A 26015-nucleotide genomic window follows, 5' to 3' on the forward strand; every position below is an offset into this window, starting at 1 on the left:
TATACGGGCTGGGAAGTTTGACTCTCTAGAAATTTCTAGAGCATTCCAGAACATTTGAGAGGATTCAAGAACATTCACGATTGTTCGAGAGTATTCCACAACATTCCAGAATGTTCCAAAATGATCATGGGTGTTCTGAAATGTTCGGGAATAGTCTGAAACTTTCAGGGAGATTCCATAATGTTCGGGAACATCCAGGAACATCCTAGATCATTGTGGAACACTCCAGAACACTGTCGAATGTTGTGAAGTGTTCTGGAGGATTGTGAACTATTCGAAGCCGTTTTGGTATGTTCTGGAATTCGCCAGTGGTGAGGCTATCCATTGGTAGGGGTATATAAAGCGAGATCCGTCGCCGGTTCGAAGGTGAGTTTCTCATTGACGAAGGGAGGAACGGAAGAAGCAGTGCAGTGAATGAATAAAAACAAACAGTGAAGTGTGAGTAGACAAAGTGCTAATGACTGAATATAAGTAGAAAATAAAGTGTGAAAAGTGTGAAAGTGTACTAGGTATATTTGTTATTAAAAAGTTGATTTGATTTATATTTTAGACAATGCCCAAACGAAAAAGAGGAGGAGATATTGCCAGTTCTAAAGCAAAACGGCGGAAACAAAAGTAACAGCAAAAACGAAACATAAGAAGAGCGCGAAGCATGTTTTGAAACGTCCCCTTAGAAAAATTATACATGACTGTGCTTAAACTAACACACAATTTTTTTTTTTTTTTTACCGCAACGCAATCTGACTTTCAGTAATCCCTACAAGAGAATGGCCCTGGCTAACATTAACCTATACGTTTCACAAATCACTTACCTCACCAAAATCTTCATTTCTCGAACTACTGCAATACAGCGAGCGCCACTACTGCCAGCTAAATAAAAGATTCAAACTACTGAAGGCACTAACTACTGATAGGCATAGTTAGCAAATGAAAGAATTTGATAGAGAACAAACAATGTATTTACCTTAATATTGTTCAAAGTTCATGTTATACATATCAGTTCATGACATCCAGTCTTACATATTTACTGTCTCTGTCCAGATCATCCGCTCTCACAACTCCGCCATCTCACTCCCCACATCCACCACTGCTGGCGGCTCACCTCCAACTGCGCAACGCTAAGTGCTGTTAACATCCAGCTGCCCAACACAACAATGGCAGACAACAATGCAAACTAACCACAGACTGCACACAGCACAGCCAGTGATTTTCATACAGAGCGCTACCAATAAGAAAACCTAAATAGCCTACTTACAGTATAAGTCCCCAAGGAACGAGTATGAGCACCGTGAGAAGCAGAGAAACCGAAGAACAACTAAATGAACGGATTGGAGAATCAAGAATCGCGTCACAATGTTATAACAAAAGACTGCGAACTCAAGCCAGCCATGAAAATATCACTGTATGAGAAGCGCGGACGAGTAAGAAGTGTTGTAAATAGAATGTTTACAATAAAAAATTTACCTCTTATACTTTAAAGTTTGACCTTCTATTCCAACTACCACACAATGTCATATCAACTTCCTGAATTAAGCGGGTGCTCCAGCTAGTGGCTTATAAACTGTAGACCTTTTAGTTGTATTACACAATATATACAAGTTTGGATAAAGGTGTTGAAACACTGCGAGAAATGCGTGCTTGAACATAAACGAAGATGCTAACCAAGCCTACAAGTTCAACTGCTGTAATTTACGACGAACGGCACGTGTGCAGTGTCCTCAATGCGTTGCAAGTGTCAGCTGCGGTCAGGGCAGTATTGCGTGTAATTATGAATGCATTATGTCGGAGCAAAGTGGATTCGAACGTGGGCAGATTGTTGCTGCTTCTATGGTGGGTACTTCTTTAACCAACGTAACCAATGTGTCAGGTGTTTTAAGAGACACTGAATCGAAGATTTATGCCGCATACACGGAAAACAGAAATACATCATCAACTAAGTCACTAACGGACAAAAATGTGTGCTGAGTGTCTGGGTGGCAGATGTTCGTTGAAGAAGATTGTGACGAAAAAGTAGAGGACGACAGCTGCAAAAATCACTGCACAACTGAATGTCGCACTCCCTCGTATTGTCAGGACCGAAACAACACGAAGGGAACTCCAAAAGTAGAGAAAGGCAGGGCGAGATGAAATTCCAAAACCGCTCGTCAGTCATGCAAATGTTGATTAACAGGATACGTGGTCCAGAAGCCATAAAACCTGGACAATGGAGCAATGAAACGAACTTATTTGGTCGGATGAGTCATATTGTTTCCCACCTAGGGCCGAGTTGACGTACCAAGACTGAAACACGGCGAGGGTTTCGTGATGATTTGGGCAGCCACATCGTGATATTCCATGGATTACTCTACTAAACAACATTACTGCCAAGGATTATGTGACCATTTAAGCTGATCATCTACATCTACATCTACATCTACATGGATACTCTGCAAATCACATTGAAGTGCCTGGCAGAGGGTTCATCGAACCACCTTCACAATTCTCTATTATTTCAATCTCGTATAGCGCGCAGAAGGAATGAACACCTATATCTTTCCGTATATCTGAGTTCCCTTATTTTATCGTGGTGATCGTTCCGCCCTATGTAGGTCGGTGTCAACAAAATATTTTCGTATTCGAAGGAGAAAGTTGGTGACTGCAATTTCGTGACAAGATTCCGTCGCAACCGAAAAGGCCTTTCTTTTACTGAGTTCCAGACCAAATCCTATATCATTTCTGTGACACTCTCTCCCATATTTCGCGACAATACAAAACGTGCTGCCTTTCTTTGAACTTTTTCGATGTACTCCGTCAGTCCTACCTGGTACGGATGCCACACAGCGCAGCAGTATTCTAAAAGAGGACGGACAAGCGCAGTGTAGGCAGTCCATCCCATGGTACAATGTTTGTTCCCCAGTGGGGATTCTGTGATCCATGATAACAGGACCTCTGTTCACACAGCTCGTATCGAACGGGACTAGCTTTGTGAGCACGAGGAAGAAATTTCGGATGTTCCCTGGCCACGACAGATACAAAATATCAATATTATTGAGTCTTTGTGGTCTACTTTGGAGAGGAGGGTGTGTGATCACTATCTACCAACATCATCTTTACCTGAACTTGCTACGATTTATTTTGCAGGTAGACCTTGAAGACCATACAGGGCTTGTATTAATCCATTTCGATACGACTGGATGCTGTATCGGAGATGGTGATGTGTTGCCCAATCCCTTGTAGACTACATATAATGGTTATGTTACTGTCACTGTGATTTAGGCGTTACACACAATCACTTGTGTATGTCGTTTGGCTTTGCGTCAGTGAAAATACATCTCATATCATTCGTGTGTACTTGAAGTATTCTTTTCCTTCATTCTGTGTGACTCAGTTCTGATCATCTTTGCCTGTACCTCAATGCATGGCAGTTTTGGTCCATTCTTAGTGGATTGTAGGGCAAGATTTTATATCTCGTAACGTATCGACCTCGCTGCTTTACATTCTATCCCGCATAGTAATTGATGTTAAACCTGGACAAAAGGTGCATTCTATGACTCTCAAGTTTTCCTAGAACAGATGTCTATTATATACGAGTTCTGCTCTGAATAACAAATCTTGGTTACATATTTATTTAGATTTCAGGAGTACTCAACAATTGTTATTCCTTATTGGCGTTTTAAATGAATAATACATTTTTTTCTTCCTATGTGGAAGCAGGGGTATTTGCTAGCAGATCACGTAACTGTTTGTGACCTACATTACATTTTATGCTTTATAGGGATTAATATCTCTCTCGCGCTCCCGAGTGAGTGTGTGTGTGTGTGTGTGTGTGTGTGTGTGTGTGTGTGTTTTACGGGCGCTCGCGACGAGTTTTTAGTACGGTTAATCTTCTGTTGTGTGTCTGGCTCAGTTGCTGCCTGGTCAGCGCAACGCATTGCTAACCAAAGGGATTCTGGTTCGATTCCCGGCTGGGACGGTAATTTTCTCTCTTTGTGGACTCGGGGTTGTGTTGTTCTTAAGTTCGGATCGTCATGATTTACATTTCACTAGTGAGGTGGCTGTATGCGCATGTCATGAAAGCTAATAAATCTTAAAAAAGATTTCTGTTGTGTATTACATGCATAGCATAAATAGTGGAACTCCATTTAGCGAAATTTATATCTATAACAAGAGTCTTATTCTTTCTCTTTTATTTTTATTCGTGTGTGCTCTATAATGTGCCTGCAAGAATGAAGCAAAAAAATAAAAACACAATACTTCTACTTCCAAAGCAAATATTTTATCAGCTGCGGACCAGCAAACAGAAAATTCCTTCGAAAACAATTGAGAAGTTCATAATAATTAATAATCATCGTCATTTGAGTCTTCTCAGCATCTCAGCTGCGTGATCGTTTCTGACGGGGACAATATTTCCGTTCTCGCTTCCCGTGCCCGGGTTCCCGGGTTCGATTCCCGGCGGGGTCAGGGATTTTCTCTGCCTCGTCCTGACTGGGTGTTGTGTGATGTCCTTAGGTTAGTTAGGTTTAAGTAGTTCTAAGTTTGGAGGATTGACGGCCATAGATGTTAAGTCCCATAGTGCTCAGAGCCATTTGTACCACTTTCTTTTTTCTTTTCTTTTTTTTTTTTTTTTTGACAATATTTCGGTGAGGTACCTTCCCGGCATCGTTTGCTGCTTCAGAAGAACGGGAGCTGTCGCGAGAGCCGTGCCCACCCCTGACCTGTCCCTCACCCCACCTCCGACCCCATGTGGACTAGTCGACGGTGTATCATGAAGGACGTCGACGCCTTCGTCCGCGCCCGCGATCGCTCGCTGCCTGATTAAGAGTGTGTAATGTCTCCTCTCCCATCGGAGTCAGCGCCGAGGAAGAACTTACTTCATTTTTACGGTCACAGACTTCGTTCACTGCTTGCAGATGCCGTTGTTCCTTCAGCGATTTCAACTTGGAGTCGCATGCATTGCTGGGTTGATATTCAGCGTCCCTACTGACAAGGCTCCGCTCCCACCTCACCACCAACCCTCCTGCTTGACATTAATCGCCCCTTCAATGAGTGTTCAGTATACAAAGAGCATCTGATGATGTGGACGAGGTATGTCGATGAACTATTTTGTCAGTCAGACACGATAATCCGGCCGAAACTCAAGGAAGACTCAAATCAGCTTTAGCACTTAAAAAACATTACAAGTTATGGTAATCATCGTCTTCCTATTTGCAACGTCTTCCGCCGTCTTACCCAGGGTACAACAAAAAGGTGTTGCCAAAGCTTCAGGAAACATTCCTCACACGTAAAGCAAGATGGATGGTTGGTTGTTTCGGGGGAAGGTACCAAACAGCGAGCTCATCGGTCCCGCCGGATCAATGGAGGATGGGGAAGGAAGTCTGCCGTGCTCTTTCAAAAGAACCACCCCGGCCTGATGCGATTTAGGAAAATCACGGAAAACCTAAATCAGGATGGCCGGACGCAGGTTTGAACCGTCGTCCTTCCGAATGCTAGTCCAGTATGCTAATCACTGCGCCATCTCGCTCGTTCGTAAAAGATGAAAATATTTTTATATGCACATGATTTTATAAGGGCTTTATTTCCTTGTTAGAACTCAGTTTCTGCAACTCTTCAACATATTACTCGTGTGAGACACATATGAAAAACGTAGTACGAAACACTTTCCGAAATGAAATGTTCAACACGCCGTCCGTTAGCAAGGAAACATGTAACAAGACTCCGTCGCATTGAATCGCTGTTGAGCTGATGTGTCTTTGGAGAACTGCATAGTGTTTCACAGCCTTCCACAATACGGCCATGAAGACTTTGAACATATTGTACCGGGGTTCCGTACAGATGAGCTCTCAAATGTCCCCACAAACAAATCTAGTGAGTTTAGGTCCGGTGAGCGTGGAGGGCAAGAAACTGGCCCACCTCTACCTATCCATCTGTCACTAAATGTGTTATTTAGAAGCCTACGAAAATTAAGAATGAAATGAGGAGCCACTCGATCGTGCATGTAGAACATTTTTTGTCGCACTCGTAAAGGTACACGTTTTAGAAGCACAGGTAGAGTATTCTCTAAGGTAGAAGAACTTGAGACCCTAAAAAACAGTCACTAACAACGGTTGACAGAAAATCATGTTGGTGACGTGACAGCATAATTCCATGAGGATTCTCGGCAGCTCGTTATAAGGAATAGAAGATGACCTAAAATTGAACCTTGAATGTCATCCTTCTTGATTTCTCCCTTATCACTACCATTTTTTCTCCTTCGAACATTGTTTGATATATTCAGCACAACTTTTTGCGTTGTTTTTTAAGAATGATTTAAACAAGTTGTGTTTCCCACGAGTAATGTGCTTATGAAGAGAAGTATAAAGTGAGCTCTAACATGGAAATCACGCGTTTTCGGATCCATGTCCGTTTAACACAATTTAACCCTCTACAGAGTGTTCCACAATTCATTTTACAGACTCCTAGAGGTTGCAGAGGGGTCTTAGTAGATCAAGTTTTGTCCACAAATATCCGTTTCCATGTTACAAGGAAAACAAGATGTACAGATTCACTCATGTTTACTGTGGTGTTACAACAGCTGTTCGATATGATGGCCACCAAGCTCGGTGCACAAAGCGCATCTGCGCAGTAAGTTCGAATAAACTCTGTCCAACATGCGTGCTGTATCGTCAACTACCTCTGCTGCAACCGTGATCCAAGCAAAGCGATCTTCCTCCGACTGGACAGGGGGCCTCGTAAACAAGACTCTTCAATGTGTCCCCACAAGAAAAAATCTAAAGGTATTAAATCTGGGGATCTTGGTGGCCAAGCACGCGGTCCACCTCGGTCGATCTATAGGCTACGTTCATATAGTTTCTGACGCGCAATACAAAATACACTGCTGTACTATCATCCTGGAACCACAATTCGTCCCGAACGTCCAGTGGCACACCTTCCAAAACCTCCGTCGGCACCTGTTGCAGGAATATCAACTACGTGGCACTCGTTGGGTGGGGGTGGGAGGAAGGATGTACGATCCAATCACACGACCGTCGCAGATACCTGCGCAGACACTGGTGCTGAATTTGTAATCAAATCTTCGTGTACAGGTGGCTTTGGTTTTTTTAAAATCCTAAATGAGGCCATTTCGAGCGTTCAAAACTCCTTCCCCGTTGAAATGCGCATCGTTGGTGAAGAAAATTCGCTTTGGAAACTAAGGAGAATCCACAAATGGTGTAAAAACCAAGGACAGGAATTTAAAGGTGGCCCAAAATCCTACGGGAACTTGGTGCGTGCCTTCTGAGGGTCATATGAGTGAAATTGCTGTTCAGCAGGACACGCCAGACAGACAGACGGATGACACACATGCGCGTCACATGCAATGATTCGAGTACTCCTCGGGCGGTTCTCTTCAAGTAGATGAAGCATTTCCTCTTCCAGTGCACCACCTTCTTGGAGCATCACAGTTTGCTCTACCGCTTGTGAATTTCCCGCTTTCCGTTGTTCTACTCTGGCAAACATGGGATGAGATGAAGTCAGACGATACGGAAAGTACTCACGGTAGAGACGTTGAGCTTTTCTTCCATTACGACGAGCTTCACTGTAAACTGACAATATATCAGCGTACTCTGCGAACGTGTACTCAGTCATCCTGTTACCGCAGTACTAGTCACCGTAATGTCGACTGGTGGATCACCAGGAAGCATGAAAACAAAGCAGATGGAAACAGAGGGTATCGCGTGACATCGCCTCATCGTACCATTCTACAACTACATATATACTCCGCTAGCCACCAACCGGTGTGAGGCGGAGGACACAATTCGAGCCAAAGTAATATTTCCCCCGGTCTGTTCCACTCGCGAATCGCGCGAGGGAAAAACGAATGTCTGAATGCCTCAGTACGAGCTCTAATTTCCCTTATCGTTGAATGGTGATCATTGCGCGATTTGAAAGTTGGTGGTAATAATATATGCTCTACATCCTCGGCGAAGACTGAATTTCGGAATTTAGTGAGCAGCCCCTTCCACTTAAGGTGCCGTCTATTTGCAAGTGTGTCCCACTTCAAACTTTCTATGAGATTTGTGACGCTCTCGCGATGGCTAAATGTACCAGTCACAAATCTTGCCGCTCTTCTTTGGACCTTCTCAATTTCTTGAATCAGACCCAACTGGTAAGAGTCCCGCACAGACGAACAATACTCCAAGACTGAACGAACTAACGTATTGTAAGCTATTTCCTTTGTTGAAGGACTGCATCGCTTCAGAATTCTACCAATAAACCGCAATCTAGAGTTCGCCTTGCCCGTTACTTGTATAATCTGATCATTCCATTTGAGATCATTTCGAATAGTCACACCCACATACTTGACGGATGTTACCGCCTCCAAAGACTGGGCATTTATTTTGTACTCGTACATTAAATGGGATTTTCACCTTGTTATACGCAGTAGGTTACACTTACTAATATTGAGAGATAATTGCCAGTCATTACACCACGCATTTATTTTCTGCAAATCCTCATTGATTTGTTCACAACTTTCGTGTGATACTACTTTCCTGTAGATTACAGCATCATCGGTAAATAGTGTAATGCCTCTGTCAGTACTGTCAACCAGATCGTTTATGTGCCCTGTGGCACACCTGAAGTTACGCTTGTTTCTGTTGAAGTCACCCCGTTCAGGATGACATACTGCTCCCTGTCTGTTAGGAAACTATCTACGAGGGCTGTCCAGAAAGTAAGTTACAACTGATCGCGAAATGAAAATGACAGTGAAATTCAGAAATGTTTCATTTGTAACAGTTAGCTACACCTTTCTTCTCTACGTAGTCGCCGTTCTGACTCAGACATTCGTCGTAGCGTTGTACCAACTTTCCAATACCCTCATCATAGAAGGCAGCCGCCAGTGCTTTCCGCCAATTCTCTACGCTGGCCTAAATCTCGTTGTCTGTGGCAAAATGTTGTCTTTATTAGCCAGCTGTTCGTATGAGCAGAGATGAAACTCAGTGGGAGACGATTACGGGCTGTATTGTGGGTAACCAAACATTTCCAATTGAAACGATGCAGGAACATCTTCATTGCCCCTGCAGAATGAGGCTGAGAATTGTCTTGAAGGAGAAACCGCACGACAGTTGTGTAATGCTGGTTGCATAGCTTCAGGGGAAAATTCTCACCAGGCCCTCGTAGTTGGCGGGAGACACTATTTTCTATAACATCTTTACGCGCTCACTAAGAGCTCAGGAATGAAAAGAGCGACATAATTCTACTTAAAGTCATACTAGAGACACTGCCCAACACATCTTTGCAAAGATTTATCGTATTTTCATAGTCGTTTCCATTTCGCGACCGATCGTAACTTACTTTGTGGACAGCCCTCATATAAATGTGGGTAGCCCACCGCAACAGGCGAACTGCTTAAGAAACATTTAGCGCGCGATCGAGTAGCTCTTCTTTTCCTTCTAACATGGAAACGAACCGTTTCCGGACACGAGTTGCTGCGTAAAACTTGATCTACTAAGTCCCCTCTACAGCCCCTAGAAGCGTGTAGCATGAATTGTGAAACACCCTGAATGTGTGAGGAATGTTTCCTGGAAGTCTGGCTAAATCTTTTTCTTATACCCTGTATAGCACGGAGACATACTGAAGAACCTTCAAATTAGGGCGATCGTTGTGGGAGTGTTCTTGTCTCTTTTAGGTGAAAATGAAGTACCGAAATAGTAAAATTTTCATCACTGACATCTTCCGGTGTGCGCCCGCAGGACAATGTCGCCGGTGAGAGTGCTGGTGGCAGCGCTGCTGGCCGTGTCCTGCGGTGGCGGCTGCTCTGCCTACTACGAGGCACCCCCGGACGGCCAGCGCCTGCTGCTGCAAGCCGCCCCCGCCGCCGCCCCCGCCGCCGCCCCAGCCGCCTCCTGGCCCCACCAACAGCGGCGACAGGCCATCGACGAGTTCGCCGCAGCAGCAGCGGCCGCCGCAGACGCTCAGTACCAGGTGCGTGACCGCACATACTCTGTCATCACTTCCTACGTGTTATGTCTACACCCTGTAATACATAATGTATGCCAGGCTTTCCCGGCGTAATACGTTGAAGATTCTTCAGCGTCCAATCCTCCGCAACGAGGATGGTGAAGACGCCTTCCCGCATCCCGAACGACAAGTGATCATCACGTGCCTGCCACTTACTGATAAAACCACCCAAGCATTCTGCTTCCAAAATACACTGCTCCGAAAAACTTACGGATGAGCTAGATAAAATAACAAACGTTACTCGTTGGCAGTGGATGAAGGTACGGGAGCATGTTGCCAGATGTCTCCCGTTGTGCACAGTAAGTTGGACTCCACATGGTGCGAGGGCAGCGTGACTGTAGCGACAAATGGGGCTGGACTCGCAGCACGACGCAGTTTATGGAACGGGAAAACACACCGTGTGTCAACCAGAGAGCTCTTACGATGCACGCCGGCCGGTTTGGCCGTGCGGTTCTAGGCGCTTCAGTCTGGAACCGCGTGACCGCTACGGTCGCAGGTTCGAATACTGAATGGAGCATGGATGTGTGTGATGTCCTTAGGTTAGTTAGGTTTAAGTAGTTCTAAGTTCTAGGGGACTGATGACCTCAGATGTTAAGTCCCATAGCGCTCAGAGCCATTTGTTACGATGGTGGTCTTCGTTCCAAAATAGCCCATAGACAACATTTGGGAAGCAATACACGGGAAAGAATCTACGAGTGTAGCCCGGAGTTCGGTAAGCTCACAGCATTGTATCGCGCGAATGGGGAGGCTTCCGAGACACAGGCACAGATGCCCGAAAAAGTCAAATACAGCAGCAGATTACAGCTATATAGTGCAATAGTCCACAACGGACCCACGTCAAATAGCTGGTGCAGTTGCAAACACATTTAACAGGACTTCTAAACCACATAATCTCACGCTCTTCAATGACACAGCTACTGTGGGGAGGGAGGGATAGGGGGGGGGGGGGTGTCCCTGTACGTTGTGTTCCGTTGACAACCGTACATCGGCGATAGTGTCGAGAGCGTAGGGACTGCAGCAGTGAGGTGTGGGGTCGCGAGCTCTTTTCGGATGAGAGCAGATTCAGTCCGAGTAGTGAGTCTGAACGTGCCCGTCATATGGCAAAAAGTGGAAACTCGGGTACATTGTCGAACATGATCCTTTTGCGGTCCAAGTGTAACAATGTGGGGTGGCATACTGTTGCATAGGCGCACTGACAACCAAGTCTTTGAACGCTGTACAATCAACGGTCACCATTGTTGTGACGCTGTTCTCCTTCCGCATGTGCCTCTTTTCAGGCGTGCATTCAGCCCTGATTCCATTTTTTATGGATGACAATTCTCGACCGTAGCGAACAACGCAGGTGGAGCAACTCTTGAAACAAGAGGATATTCGGCGAATGAAAAGGCCTGGCTGTTTCCCCAAATCAAACCCTATCGAGATTCTGGGGAGACGTATCTATGCACGTCCAAGTGCACAATGATCGTCCAGCAGATGTTAACCGCGCTAGTGGGGGAATGGAACACCCCATCACAAGAACTCCTTACGAACCTTATGGCCAGCGTGGCAGCACGTTGCAGAACTTTCACTGGTGTCCGCGGTTACGTCACAGTTCATTGAGGACCATGTCCCGCCGTTTGTAATGGCCGGGGGCCTTCAGTATAATTACTGTCTTCGCGTAAAAATATTTCTGCTCGTCTCACTCCGTGTTTCTCTTAGTCACCTTCTGTACTACACTGTAGCAGTTCTTTCTAAGTATAGTTCAAGTTTCATTGAGGTATGTTACGTGGCAATGACACATCATGCGAAAGTTTCTTTCATACTTACGTTTTGCATGCCAGAGTATAACAAGTCACAACTGTCCATTCACCCTTACGTTCTCTGCAGAAAGTACCGTCAAAAAGTGGGACTCGCTATGGTCCTTAAAAATCAGTATTTTTCTCCCTGTCGTATCAGGTCTTGCTAAATGGGTAATTCTCTGTATTTACATCAACTTACGCGCTACACAAGCCACTGTACAGTACGTGGCGGAGGGTACCTCGTACGAATATTACCGATTTTCTTTCGTCTTCCATTCGCGAAGTAGAGATGATTCTCTGTATGTCTCTGTACACGCCTTGCTATCGTGATCTCTACGCAACATAAACGAGAGTCGCAGCATAACGGTCGAACAGACTTCGTACAATAAAGATCCTCTGAATTTATCCAAAAGGGTCTTTCTTCGGAGGAATTCCATTTCCAACCCCCCGAGTACTTCTGTTACACTTTAGTACGGGCTACATCGTTCTGTTAGCATTCTAGCAGTACGCTTCTGAATCCGTTAGATGCCTGTAATACTGCCTACTTGATAAACACTCAGAACACTGTAAACGTTCTGTATAATTCCTCGCAGTTGTTTCCTTTTTCTGGCCGTGACGTAGGCATCAGCTTTCATATCCTACTGGCAGCCGTAATTAACCACAGACGTTTGCTCAGTCAAAATTAATATGATAAAACATACTATTAGAATAAAGGACAGGTCGGGAGCTTCCAAAACTACTCATATAAGTCGTATTAAGACTCAGATCAACAGAAATATCGAAATCTTCAATTTGTGTCATGCTGTTTGCAAGAGGTGCGTTGACAGATTGCAGCTGCACTTCAGTCTTTAATGCTTCTTCCGCAGATTTTCGTGGTAAACTAGGAGATCGTTGTATCCAAAAGAAAAGTACGAACTTTACTACATGTATTACCTTTAATTATCGTTTTGATAAGTAATGTTTACCACTAAAGCACAAGATCAGTACTTACCCCTGAGCATCTTGAGAACATTCCTCCGAAAATCAATAATCAATAATTCTGCATTCTAGTACCGGTCCTCAGTCATAAGACGATTAGTTTTGAAAGTAAGTCTGCTGATTTAACTTGGAATAGTTAATGACTTTATTTTTGAACAAATATAATTTTTAATTTGAGTATCAGAATGAAACTAAAAAGATCTTAAATTAGTTCCTCGTCAAACAATACTTTACACTATTAGAAAGAAAAATTAAGTTAGTTATTATAATCAGACTGAATTTATTTTAGTCTTGAGAGTTTCGGCAAATGAATTTAGTGAAACACTCGTACAATGCAACGCGTGTTCCACTTTCTTACGTTAATGAACGTCACGTTAAATGTTGTTACGTTTCCACTTAACAAACACTAATTTTAACATAAAATTCAAGCAAAATAAGTGACACATACTTGAAATAAGATGGTTCAAATGGCTCTGAGCACCATGAGGTCATAAGTCTCCTAGAACTTAGAACTACTTAAACCTAACCAACCTAAGTACATCACACACATCAATGCCCGAAGCAAGATTCGAACCTGCTACCGTAGCGGTCACTCGGCTCCAGACTGAAGCCCGTAGAACCGTTCGGCCACAACGGCCGGCAATAAGATGGTAGTACTTTTTAGAATTAACTGACAATATATTAAAGCAAAAGCACTTCTCATCACAGTTTAACACTAGTGTCCCTTTTCTTTAGAAGAATAATGACAAATTCTATTGCTACTTAAATTTTCGGTAGCTTGCCTTATTAAAAGCAGTGCAGTTGAGAATATGGCGCAGAAACACTTCCGTAGATTCTTCATGTCTCGTATTATTTACATAGACCAAACACACAATATTGTCTACGTTTTGGAACCATTCTTGAAGTAAGAGGGTGTCATTCTTGCAACACCATATTTTCTTTATCCTGGAAGTGTCTTGCATCCCAAGCTACACTTTACATGAAACAAGTTATTATTGCCTACCTCCACAAATTGCCTCACTGTTAACACTCAGTATTAATATCCTGAAGAGCGCACATCATGTAATCTCACTCGACCACTGCTAGCTGGCTACCTCCTCTAGTTCAGTCCGTCTGCTGCATGCCTCTTTCCATAGAAAAAGCGTTCCAGAAACGGAAACGACGTGACCCACCTGCCAACACTGCCCACTGGGTCAGACTACTGCCCATTTTCTCTCGTTGATAAAAGGTTGAAGCAATGGAAAGAGAAAGGAAAACGCTTAGCAGTCCTCAGGCCAAATGGATTATCCATTTCGTGTGCTGAATATAAATCCTTTCACTCTACAGCGGCCGGCTCCGCAGTGTAAGCACACTGTAGAGTAGAATCCTCAGTAAGAGAACAGACTTTACAAATCTGATTGTTTTAAATCTTTAAGTATAAAACAATGAAATGCGAGTGAAATGTTGTATTACTAATCACAATACATTTTATAACCATTACAACATCTCTCTTAACAGATTCCTCTTTAAATAAACATTAATAAATTATATCAGAAACTGACAACACATTGCTTAAATGTAAATGTAACGCTGTTTCGTTACAAGGGGACGTGCGCGCTATAGGTTACGTTCGAGGACGACCAAATGAGTGTATCCACGATTAGGTCACCCGACTCGTCATTGCAGTCCATCAATGGCGCATAATGCAGCATCTAAGCTTAGGAAAGGCATTTAGCAAGGTGCTCCGAAGAAGTGTTTTCTCTGTTAAATCGATCTTCTACATCTACATCCATACTCCGCAAGTCACCTGACGGTGTGTGGCGGAGGGTACCCTGAGTACTCTATCGGTTCTCCCTTCTATTCCAGTCTCGTATTGTTCGTGGAAAGGATTGTCGGTATGCTTTTGTGTGGGCTCTAACCTCTCTGATTTTATCCTCATGGTCTCTTCGAGAGATATACGTAGGAGAGAGCAATATACAGCTTGAGTCTTCGGTGAAGGTATGTTCTCGAAACTTTAACAAAAGCCCGTACCGAGCTACTGAGCGTCTCTCCTACAGAGTCTTCCACTGGAGTTTATCTATCATCTCCGTAACGCTTTCGCGATTACTAAATGATCCTGTAACGGAGCGCGATGCTCTCCGTTGGATCTTCTCTATCTCTTCTATCAACCCTATATGGTATGGATCTCACACTTCTGAGCAGTATTCAAGCAGTGGGCGAACAAGCGTACTGTAACCTACTTCCTTTGTTTTCGGATTGCATTTCCTTAGGATTCTTCCAATGAATCTCAGTCTGTTTATATGATCATTCCATTTTAAATCACTCCTAATGCGTACTCCCAGATAATTTATGGAATTAACTGCTTCCAGTTGCTGACCTGCTATTTTGTAGCTAAATGATAAGGGATCTATCTTTCTATGTATTCTCAGCACATTGCACTTGTCTACATTGAGATTCAAATGCCATTCTCTGCACCATGCGTCAATTCGCTGCAGATCCTCCTGCATTTCAGTACAATTTTCCATTGTTACAACCTCTCGACACACCACAGCATCATCTGCAAAAAGCCTCAGTGAACTTCCGATGTCATCCACCAGGTCATTTATGTATATTGTGAATAGCAACGGTCCTATGACACTCCCCTGCGGCACACCTAACATCACTCTTACTTCGGAAGACTTCTCTCCATTGAGAATGGCATCTTCAGTGTGTATGCTAAAGTTATTAAATCGTGCTGTACATTAAATCAATGCACTCTTGTTCACACCGCTAGATGAATCATTTGACTGTTGCATATGGTTCTGATGTGCTAGTTTCTCCACCCAATGTGATCGCTACTAAATTCCTCAATAAATTTGTTTATGTCCATACAAGTCTTTTTGGTATGAGATCTCTTGCACCCACAGACCGAATGATAACTATCATGATCTAATTTACAATACACATAAACATGTTCTGCAAGTTGGAGACGCGGTTTTTATATAGCTGATAGAAGGGCAATCTGAAAATTGGTAGTTTAAACACAAGTAGCATATAAAAAATTAACAAATGCAAGCCCTTCTCCTTTCTCGTTCAATCCCAAGAGTAACTTCTCGCAGAAAGGTTGCTCTCACACTATATGACAAAAGCAAATGCCCTTAAATAGGTAGCGAGCTAGAGAGAGACCGTCAAATAATGGTGGCAGCATGGATGACCTCATTGCTTGGTGACAATCGTATTTTCAAGTTATCATAGATAATTTAGCTACACTAATTATAACATCTAGTGAGAAGTCAAATAATTAAAATGTTTTCTCTTCGAAACCCAGTAGCTTTGCTTACGTTTCTCTGATTTCAGCCTGCAGCCGAAATTCTGCAGATATGATGCCTAAACTGTAGGTCCGAGTGATGACTACAGACATCGTGAACGCGTGTCTCGTGCTCTCGAAGACCACCTAAAAAGTGAGAGCAACTGTTCTTCTCGGGTCCTGTCTAGATCATTCGGCTCTGAGAAAAACTGCCGACTGACCAATGTGACACTACTTTTTGTGACCAATCTAACTCGGCTAGTCCTGAAAGGACCTCTCTAGGAATCTGGAGACTTTTTATTGCCAGCTTCGCTCCGCAGGTGTAGCTCTGCGCTATATGTAGGCTTTATCACACAAATATTCTCCATGTTCACGATAATTTCTAACTTGTTAATGACATAGTGTATCTACTCTCAAAAAAAGGTACCTAGTGTCAATTTTTGACTAAAAACTAACTGGGAATCCCCACATTTTAATCAACTAAACGAAAGCTCGTAGTAGACTAAAATATGGGGATTAGCCCAACCTCTATGACCAACTATACGAGGCATCCATTCACCTCACACATACATACAAATGTTACACTGACCTCTGATTCTCCATCTCTGTTATTACTGCGGTGGTATGATTCATTGTCGCAAGTAAAAAATGAATGAAGTAAAAAAAAAGTTATCCGCTTCTGGCCAATAGTTCAACAACCAATGCTGCCGTCCTTCCAAACCCACGATCTTCGCTTTAGAACAAAAGAAGCTCTGCCTTAAGACCATAGACATCGTCGATATGCTGCTTCCATCGACTCCGATGTACTCTCTAGACCGACTTTTTCGAATATTACTAACTGTATCCAGTAACACTTGTTGTGACAGTAGTATAGTGGCTTAATTATGCAGAGAGTTGTTTTTTAGCAGTTTCTTATAAACTTCATGTTTAGTCGATATTACGAGTACTAGTCTAATCTGTATACGTCACATCTTTAGAGATTGGCGCTAATGACCGTAGCAGTTTTGCGCCCTAAAACCATAACAAAAAAAAATCTTTATAGATTTCTTTCTGTAGCACATACCTTTGTTCCAGTAACTTAATAAGTAGCCTCATTTAAAAAAATTTACAGCTTTTCCCGTACCGCTTCTACGTTATCCCTTACGTCAAAATTAGAGTGTTTACGTAGTACGCAGTTCTTCCAGGAAGCACGTTTTGAAAATTGCACTTTTCTTGCTTTCATACACTTGTCGAGTTAGTTCTTTTCCACAGTATTTGTTGATACGACTACATTGTGGTCAGCGTAGCTAGTCATGTTTTCTCGAAGGATAAATGGCTGACGCTTACGTTAAAATAACATATTAGAATCACCTAGCCGTTTTTATTTAAGAGTTTGTTACTTTATGTAGCTTTTATAGAAACTGACTATTTGTTCATTATCTGTAACAAGGTCACGCTATTCTGGAGTACAGACTCGAGTAGTTACAGCTGATTATTTACATTTAGTTTATTAAAATTTTTGTCGTTTCTTACTCATGTTACCAGTTTATTTTTAACAAATACGACCATTGCATTGCTTACTCTTCCAGTTTATTCATTTCCGTTATAAATCGTAAAGATGTTACCATAGCTCATTTTTGTTTCTTCTTTCTTTTTCTCAAAATAATTACGAGTGTGAGCCATTTCGTTTCTTCTCTGATTTCTGTTAGCTCTGACAGTTTGTTCCGTAAGATCCGTACATTCGTTTGTGATGTTGCACATTGTTGCCACTCCTACAAAAACACCACTTCACTCGATTTTATATCAGAGATTTCTCCCCTGGTCGAGGAGTTCCAGTACTAGTTCGCCACAGATTCGCCTTTCACTCAATACCGTTTGCTACAGAGTCCGGGAGCCAGGTAGCTTTTACTTTCGTGAATGTGGGATTTTCTGACAGAGTTGTTAATGAATCTAGTAGCATTTCTCAAAGTTTCGATAACGTCTTAGACCTACTGGTGACAAAAAGACCTGAACACAGCTTGGAACAGGGAATCATTGACCATAAGGCCGTTACAGCATCACCGAATACGGCTGCCTATAGAAAAGCAAAGAAAACAGACAAGAATATCTTTCTGTTTAGCAATAGCAACAAGAAACAGATTCCAGATTACTAGGCAATTCATGAAAATTTCATCTCCAGCACTGACATTGTTGATCATCAATGGACAAAGTTCTAGAGCACTGTACAACACGGTTTAGGCAATTATGTACCGAGCAGAATTATGTGGAATGGAAAAGACCCATCGTGTTATAGCAAACGTGTTAGGAAGCTACTAGGAAAACTTTAAATTTAAACGTAGCCAAAACCTCACAGACAAACAAAAACTTAAGGAAGCCAAAATTAGCGTAAGGAGGGCTATGCTTGAAACGTTGAACGAATACGAAAGCAGAGCTCTATGTATCAATTTGACAGAAAATCCCAGGAAGTTATGGTCTTATGTTAAATCAGTAAACGGGTCGAAGCCTTTTATGTAGACACTCTGTGACTGAGGCAGAGAATAACACAGAATAAGCCGAGAGCTAAATATTTTTTGCCAAATCTGTTTCACAGAGGAAAATCACACTGTGCTTTCTCCTTTAAATCGTCGCACGAACGAAAAAATGACAGGTATCGAAATAAGTGACCTAGGGATGCAAAAGCGGCTGAGATCGGTCAATGGATGAAAGGCCATTGCACTGGACACAATACGCAGAGTGGCCGCAGCTCGTGGTCTCGCGGTCGCGTTCTCCCTTCCCGAGCACGAGGTCCCGGGTTCGATTCCCAGCGGTGTCAGGGATTTTCACCTGCCTCGAGATGAGGTGTTGTCCTCATTATTTCATCATCATTCATGAAAGTGGCGAGTCTGTACTGAGCAAAGGTGGGGAATTTGTAAGGACGCTGGTAACCGCGCAGTTGAGCACCCCAAACAACCAAACATCATCATCATCCACGCAGAGTGCGCGAAGGAACTTGTCCCTCTTCCAGCAGCAGTGTACTGTAGGTCTCTAGAGGAGCAAATCGTTCCTAATTATTGGAAAAAAAGCACAGCTCATTCCTGTTATCAAGAAAGGTCGTCGAACAGACGCACAAAACTATAGGCCTATATCTGTAACTTCGGTTTGTTGTTGAATTTTGGAAAGAGTTACCTGTATATGCTCGCTTATTATAACATTTCCTCGAGTTCGAAAATCCCCTCTGTAGGGACCAATATGGGTCTTGAAAATAAAGATCGTGTGAAACCTAGTTCTCTCTGTTCGTTCACGAGATACAGAAAGCAGTAGATGCAGGCGCCCAGGTAGATTTTGTGTTCCTTGCCTTCCGGAAGACGTTCGATACAGTTCCATACTGCCACCTAATGAACAAAATGTGAGCGTACGGAATATCAGACCAACCGTGTGACTGGACTGAAGAGTTTCTAGCAAAAACAGAAAGGAATGGAAAGAGGACTTCAGACGTAAGTAATTTCGGGCTAGCTCCAGGGGAGTGATATAGGAGGTTGCTTTTGACAGTATCTGTAAATGACCTGGTGGATAGCACAGGAAGTTCCACGAGGCTGTTCCCGGAGGATGCTTTTGTATACACAGAAGTCGAGAAGCTAGGAAATTGTAATGCAATGCAGGAAGACCTGCAGTAGATCGACTCTGTGCGCAGGGAGTGGCAATTGGCTCTCAACATAATCATCTGTAACGCATTGCGAAGATGTGGGCAGAAGGACCCTTTATTGTATGATTACGAAATTACAGAACAATCAAGGAAAGCAGTTACCTTCATAAAACATGTAAAAATATGTGTACAGAGCGATTTGGAATGAAACGGCCACATAATATTATTCGCGAATCAGATAGATGCCAGAGATTCATTGGAAGAATGCCCAGGAAATGTAGCGCATCAACAACGGATGTAGCATGCAAAGCTCTAGTTCGACCAATGCTGTAAAAGTGCTCGACAGTAAATGATCGGTACAAGACAGGACTGATAGAGGACATAGAGAGATTCAACGGAGAACACGGCGTTTTAGTACGTAGTCACGTGGTAACCTCGAAAGCCTTACGGAGATGCTCATATAACTCTTTTGGCAGACGCTGCGAGAGAGGCATTCTGCATCAAGTTATGGTCTGCTGTTACAGTTCCGAGAGCGTACTTTCTTAGAAGAAGTGTCAGCCGATATATTGCTTCATCCTATGTATCTCGCGAAAAGACTATGTAGGTGAAGTTAGAGAGATCCGAGCCCACTCGGAGGCTTACCGACAATCGTTCTTCCCGTGAACCATTTGCTACTGCAACGAGAAAAGGTGGAAGTGACGCTGGTACACCAAGTATCCTCCACCATACACCGTAAGGTGGTTTGTAGATGTAGATGTAGATGTCTCAAACCCCCTTTACACTGTATAAGGGATCGTTCTCCAACTTCGAGAGTCGTACTCAATTAAAATATTCTCCGCCAGCATTGAACACAAAAAATGGTTCAAATGTCTCTGAGCACTATGGAACACAACTTCTGAGATCATTAGTCCCCTAGAACTTAGAGCTAGTTAAGCCTAACTAACCTAAGGACATCACACACATCCATGCCCGAGGCAGGATTCGAACCTGCGATCGTAGCGGTCCATTGAACACAGAGGTCAGACATATCATTCATTTTTATCACATTGTTCATAGGTTCTAATTCCACCGAACAAGTTGACTGTATTTAAGTAATATAGTATGCAGGAGAAAATCTTACTGCAAAACTCAAAGAAATTATACATGAAATCTGGAAAACTGAAAAAATCCCCACAGATCGGAAGACAGCAATCATACATCCTCTGTACAAAAATGGAAGTAAAACATACCCAACAACTATCGTAGAATCTCTTTATTGTCAATAACATACAAAATTCTGTCTAAAGCCCTACTAAGCCGAGCAGAACCTCAGCTGGATTCAAAACTAGGCGAATACCAAGTTGGATTCAGAAGAGGTCGATCATGCGTTGAACAAATCCTTAACTTGAAAAACTCAATGAAATAAATGCATAGTACTTCAAACAAAAGTTATGTCATCACGTTTGTCGACTTTAAAAAAGCATATGACAGTATAGACCGAGAATCCCTTTTTGAAGTATTAGCAGAATTTGGACTAGATCAAAAGACAACAAACATCTTAAAAGAAACACTCACGGAAACCAAATCCAAAGTAAAATTTATGGGAGGATTGAGCACAGAATGTGAAATAGACACAGGTGTACGACAAGGGGATGTACTGTCCCCAGTGCTCTTCAATTGTGCTCTTTAAAAAGCTGTTCGAGAATGGAGGAAAGCAGGAGCACCAGCACATAGCACAAAGACTGGGACCAAGACGTAAGGGCATAGAATTAGACTGTTTAGCATTTGCTGACGACCTGGCACTGATCTCACAAGACATTACTGATGCACAAAAACAGCTAGAATTATTACAAGAGCAGGCAGCAAAAATATGATTACAAATTTCATTTGAAAAGACAAAATTTATGACTGACATCAAAGATGCACCTTCTGATCTCAAAACTGGTAACAACTACATCTCTCGAGTAAAAGAATTTAAATATTTAGGTGAATCAATTGCAGAACATTGTAATGAAAAGAAATCCGTCAGATCAAGAGTCCAGAAAATGGAGACAGTGTTTCAGTTAAAACAAACATTTACAACAAAAAGAGTCTCTCGTGGAACTGCAAAATACGAAACTACAAAACAGTAATTAAACCCGAAGCTCTCTACGCATCTGAGACACTAAACCTTCAACACAGAACACTAAAAGAGGAATTAGAAGTGAAAGAACGTAAAATAATGAGGAAAATCCTAGGGCCAATAACTAAAGATGGTGTGCATTATCCAAAACCCAACGCAGAAATATATAAAAATATCTCCAAAATAACAGACAATGCGCATGAGAAGAATCCAATTCATGGGGCACTTAGAAAGAATGGACTCAAACAGGTTAACGCACAAAATCTATACATTGTTAAAGAACAAAACTACAAGACCGAACTGGTTCAAACAGACGGAAAAAGACCTGAGAGAATTAGGGTCTCCAAATCTACATGATAGAAATGAAATCAGAAAAATCACAAACACACGGGGTTTTGAGGAAGAAGAGAGAAAAACCAACCGACATACGTGGTCTACGCAACGAAAGCTAGCCCACTCGCTGTTTATGAAGGAATACTGGGCGAAAAGGAGGGCTAACAAATTTTTATTACGCGTGGTCCTAAGTGATCCATCCGCGAAGAAGAAGAAGTATGCTGGTCTATCGGAGTAGAGACCTATTTTCGCCTGATAATCTTAATTTAGGTCTCCCATGGGTTCACTAAATCACTTAAAGGAAACCTTCAGTAAGTTTACTGCCGCTGCTCTCCCCCCCCCCCCCCCCCCCTCCCTCACACTTCCCAAAAAATGTTCAAATGTGTGTGAAATCTTATGGGACTTAACTGCTAAGCTCATCAGTCCCTAAGCTTACACATTACTTAATCTAAATTATCCTAAGGACAAACACACACACCCATGCCCGAGGGAGGACTCGAACCTCTTCTGGGGTCAGCCGCACAGTCCATGACTGCAGCGCCTCAGACCGCTCGGCTAATCCCGGGCCCCCACTCCCCTCTTTCCCCTGCTCACTCAGTCTTTGATAACTTCCATTCAGAAACAAGATTACAACATACAATTGCCCTTCATTATTCCGCTTGTTGTACAAAACAGGCAATTCGGGCAAAGATAAGTAGAGAGAAACTGATTTGCATTCCTGTGGTTTAACACTCAGTGTTGCCTGTAACTAGCACTTAGATTTCTAACGATGTACAGATTTTCACGTTGCGAGGCTTTTCTTACGATATAAAACGAGAGTTATGATTCATTGTTCCCTACAAAGTTTGATTAAATGGTATCACATCGGAACATAAGCAAATCCATCCAAGCAAGACTCACTTCAGCAGCATCAGGCAAGTGGATTAAGATCTTAATAATTATTATCGATTGTTGTGAATATAGCTGGCAAATCTGTTCGTCTGCCTATTAAATCATTTCCTGATGAATGAGGACAAAAATAACACGTAAGAAATCACTATACAAAATAAATAAACAGAAAATGTTGCCTCGTGGATCCCGCCGAAAAGGCAATTCAAAGCAAATTTTTGAGTCGTCTCTGTATCATACTGCTGAAAATTAATAATCATCATTAAATTTATATTTCCTTTGATCCCACAAAAATTTATGAACTCCACATAGTACTTAATTTACATCATATTTGATTTGTTGGAAATCCTTCTCATATATCACATTAAAAAGAAACTTTATATGCGCAGAAAACTACTCAAGTGTGGTATTCACCGGCAAATGTATGGTAATCCCATATTCTGAGAAATCCTAGGAAATATCATATAGTTCTTGAAACATGCAGCTTGAGTGCCGTTGATAATAAAAGACACATTACGTATTCAAACATGTTATTATTACAGTAGTGTCTAACATTCCGTATAACTGCAGACTTTCGAGTGCGTACAATCTCAAGAATGACTCTCCAGGTATTTATTTTAAAAATCTGTTCGAAGAGATTGATCGTCCAAAAACTAGTGCTATGTTTGTCCAGTGTTGTAATTCCTCGGTTGCTGGTACTTACTATAGTTTTCATAGTGAGCCAGCAACGAAGTATTTTTGAGGAGGGACTCTGACGTTTATAGTACAGAACAGCATAGTCTTCAGTTCCTATGAAAAAAAGTACGTAAAACCTATATACGTTATACGCACAGAGCAGCTAAAAACTGAATCTACACTTTCCATTTACTCCGTTATCGCTCGTTCATATTTCGCGAACCATTATAAATATCTCGGCTACAGAAATAAAAGCAATATTTAAATACCGCACCATTCGTTTTTCCAACAAGCAATATCATAAATCGCCGACAGCGGAATTAACCAGGGAAAACGAATTCAAGCCGGGGCTGCATATCTCTACAGCTCAGTGCAGCGAAAACAATTATCGCCAGCGCGGAAGCCGCGGGTATTCGTGGCATTTGCGGCTCAGCTTGTTCACAACGTGTCGGAATATTTCGTGCCAACGAGCAGCCTTTTGCGCATGCCCTGTTCACTGGCCAAGCGCTGGATTCGGTGTGAGTCCGCCAACATCGTAGTCAGCGATTTGTAAACTGCGTCCTGAAATAGACAGACACGAGTTAAACGCTAATACTAAAAACGTCATCGTTTAGCTGTCTCCAAGTACATTATAAACCTACTTTTTTCATCATCAACATTTGATCCGCAGATCAACCTACGAAAGCAGAAAGTGTTACTTCGTGGATCCTGCCGAAAATGCAACTCAAAGCACTAATTTTTCAGTCGTCTGTGTACATATTGCTGAAAATTAATTACGCATGGTGCAGGGAGTGGCAATTGAATCTCAATGTAGGCGAGTGTAATGTGCTGCGAATACATAGAAAGAATGATCCTTTCTCATTTAGCTACAATATAGCAGGTCAGCAACAGGAAGCAGTTAATTCCATAAATTATCGGGGAGTAGGCACTAGGAGTGATTTAAAATGGAATGGTCATATAAAGTTGATCGCCGGTAAAGCAGATGCCAGACTGAGATTCATTCGGGAGGACGACGGTTCAATCCCGCGTCCGGCCATCCTGATTTAGGTTTTCCGTGATTTCCCTAAATAGCTCCAGGCAAATGCCGGGATGGTTCCTTTCAAAGGGCACGGCCGACTTCCTTCCCCGTCCTTCCCTAATCCGCTGAGACCGATGACCTCGCTGTCTGGTCTCCTTCCCCAAACAACCCAACCCAACCCAGACTGAGATTCATTGGAAGAATCCTAAGGAAATGGAATCCGAAAACAAAGTAAGTAGGTTACAGTACACTTGTTCGCGCACTGCTTGAATATTGTTCACCAGTGTGGGATCCGTACCAGATAGGGTTGATAGAAGAGATAGAGAAGATCCAACGGAGAGCAGTGCGCTTCGTTACAGGATTATTTAGTAATCGCGAAAGCGTTACATCTACATCTACATCTACATGACTACTCTGCAATTCACATTTAACTGCTTGGCAGAGGGTTCATCGAACCACAATCATACTATCTCTCTACTATTCCACTCCCGAACAGCGAGCGGGAAAAACGAACACCTAAACCTTTCTGTTCGAGCTCTGATTTCTCTTATTTTATTTTGATGATCATTCCTACCTATGTAGGTTGGGCTCAACAAAATATTTTCGCATTCGGAAGAGAAAGTTGGTGACTGAAATTTCGTAAAAAGGTCTCGCCGCGACGAAAAACGTCTATTCTGTAATGACTTCCATCCCAACTCGTGTATCATATCTGCCACACTCTCTCCCCTATAACGTGATAATACAAAACGAGCTGCCCTTTTTTGCACCCTTTCGATGTCCTCCGTCAATCCCACCTGGTAAGGATCCCACACCGCGCAGAGGACGAACGAGTGTAGTGTAAGTTGTCTCTTTAGTGGACTTGTTGCATCTTCTAAGTGTCCTGCCAATGAAACGCAACCTTTGGCTCGCCTTCCCGACAAGGGAGATGATAGATAAACTCCAGTGGAAGACTCTGCAGGAGAGAAGTTCAGTAGCTCAGTACGGGCTTTTGTTGAAGTTTCGAGAACATACCTTCACCGTGGTGGATTCAAGCACTAAATTTCTCCCTCCTATGTATATCTCGCGAAGAGACCATGAGGATAAAATCAGAGAGATTAGAGCCCACACATAGGCATACTGACAATCTTTCTTTCCACGAACAATACGAGACTGGAATAGAAGGGAGAACCGATAGATGTACTCAAAGTACCCTCCGCCACACACCGTCAGGTGGCTTGCGGAGTATGGATGCAGATGTAAAAAAGTCGATAGCGATAACGACCCGATATGCAGATCCGAGATCGTTTTTACTGAGACAGTACACTGAGGTGACAAAAGACATGCAATACCACCTAATATCGTGTCGGACATCCTTTCTCCCGGTGTACTGCAGGACCTCGAAGAGGCGTGGACTTAACTAGGCG

At 42.7% G+C, this 26015-nt stretch overlaps 1 protein-coding gene across 1 annotated transcript in view; it reads left to right on the forward strand.

Annotated features, from left to right (window-relative positions):
- The window catches only part of LOC126335335 (diuretic hormone 45), a 1260052-nt gene that overhangs the window by 1158733 nt on the left and 75304 nt on the right, over positions 1–26015 (forward strand). Inside the window, exon 2 of the mRNA XM_049998494.1 lies at positions 9708–9939. Within this exon, the coding sequence (XP_049854451.1) occupies positions 9712–9939 (228 nt within the window). The 5' untranslated portion in view covers positions 9708–9711. The remainder of the gene's footprint in view (positions 1–9707; positions 9940–26015) is intronic.

Source organism: Schistocerca gregaria, chromosome 2 (assembly GCF_023897955.1).
Source record: "Schistocerca gregaria isolate iqSchGreg1 chromosome 2, iqSchGreg1.2, whole genome shotgun sequence".
Classification (NCBI taxonomy): Eukaryota; Metazoa; Arthropoda; class Insecta; order Orthoptera; family Acrididae; genus Schistocerca; species Schistocerca gregaria.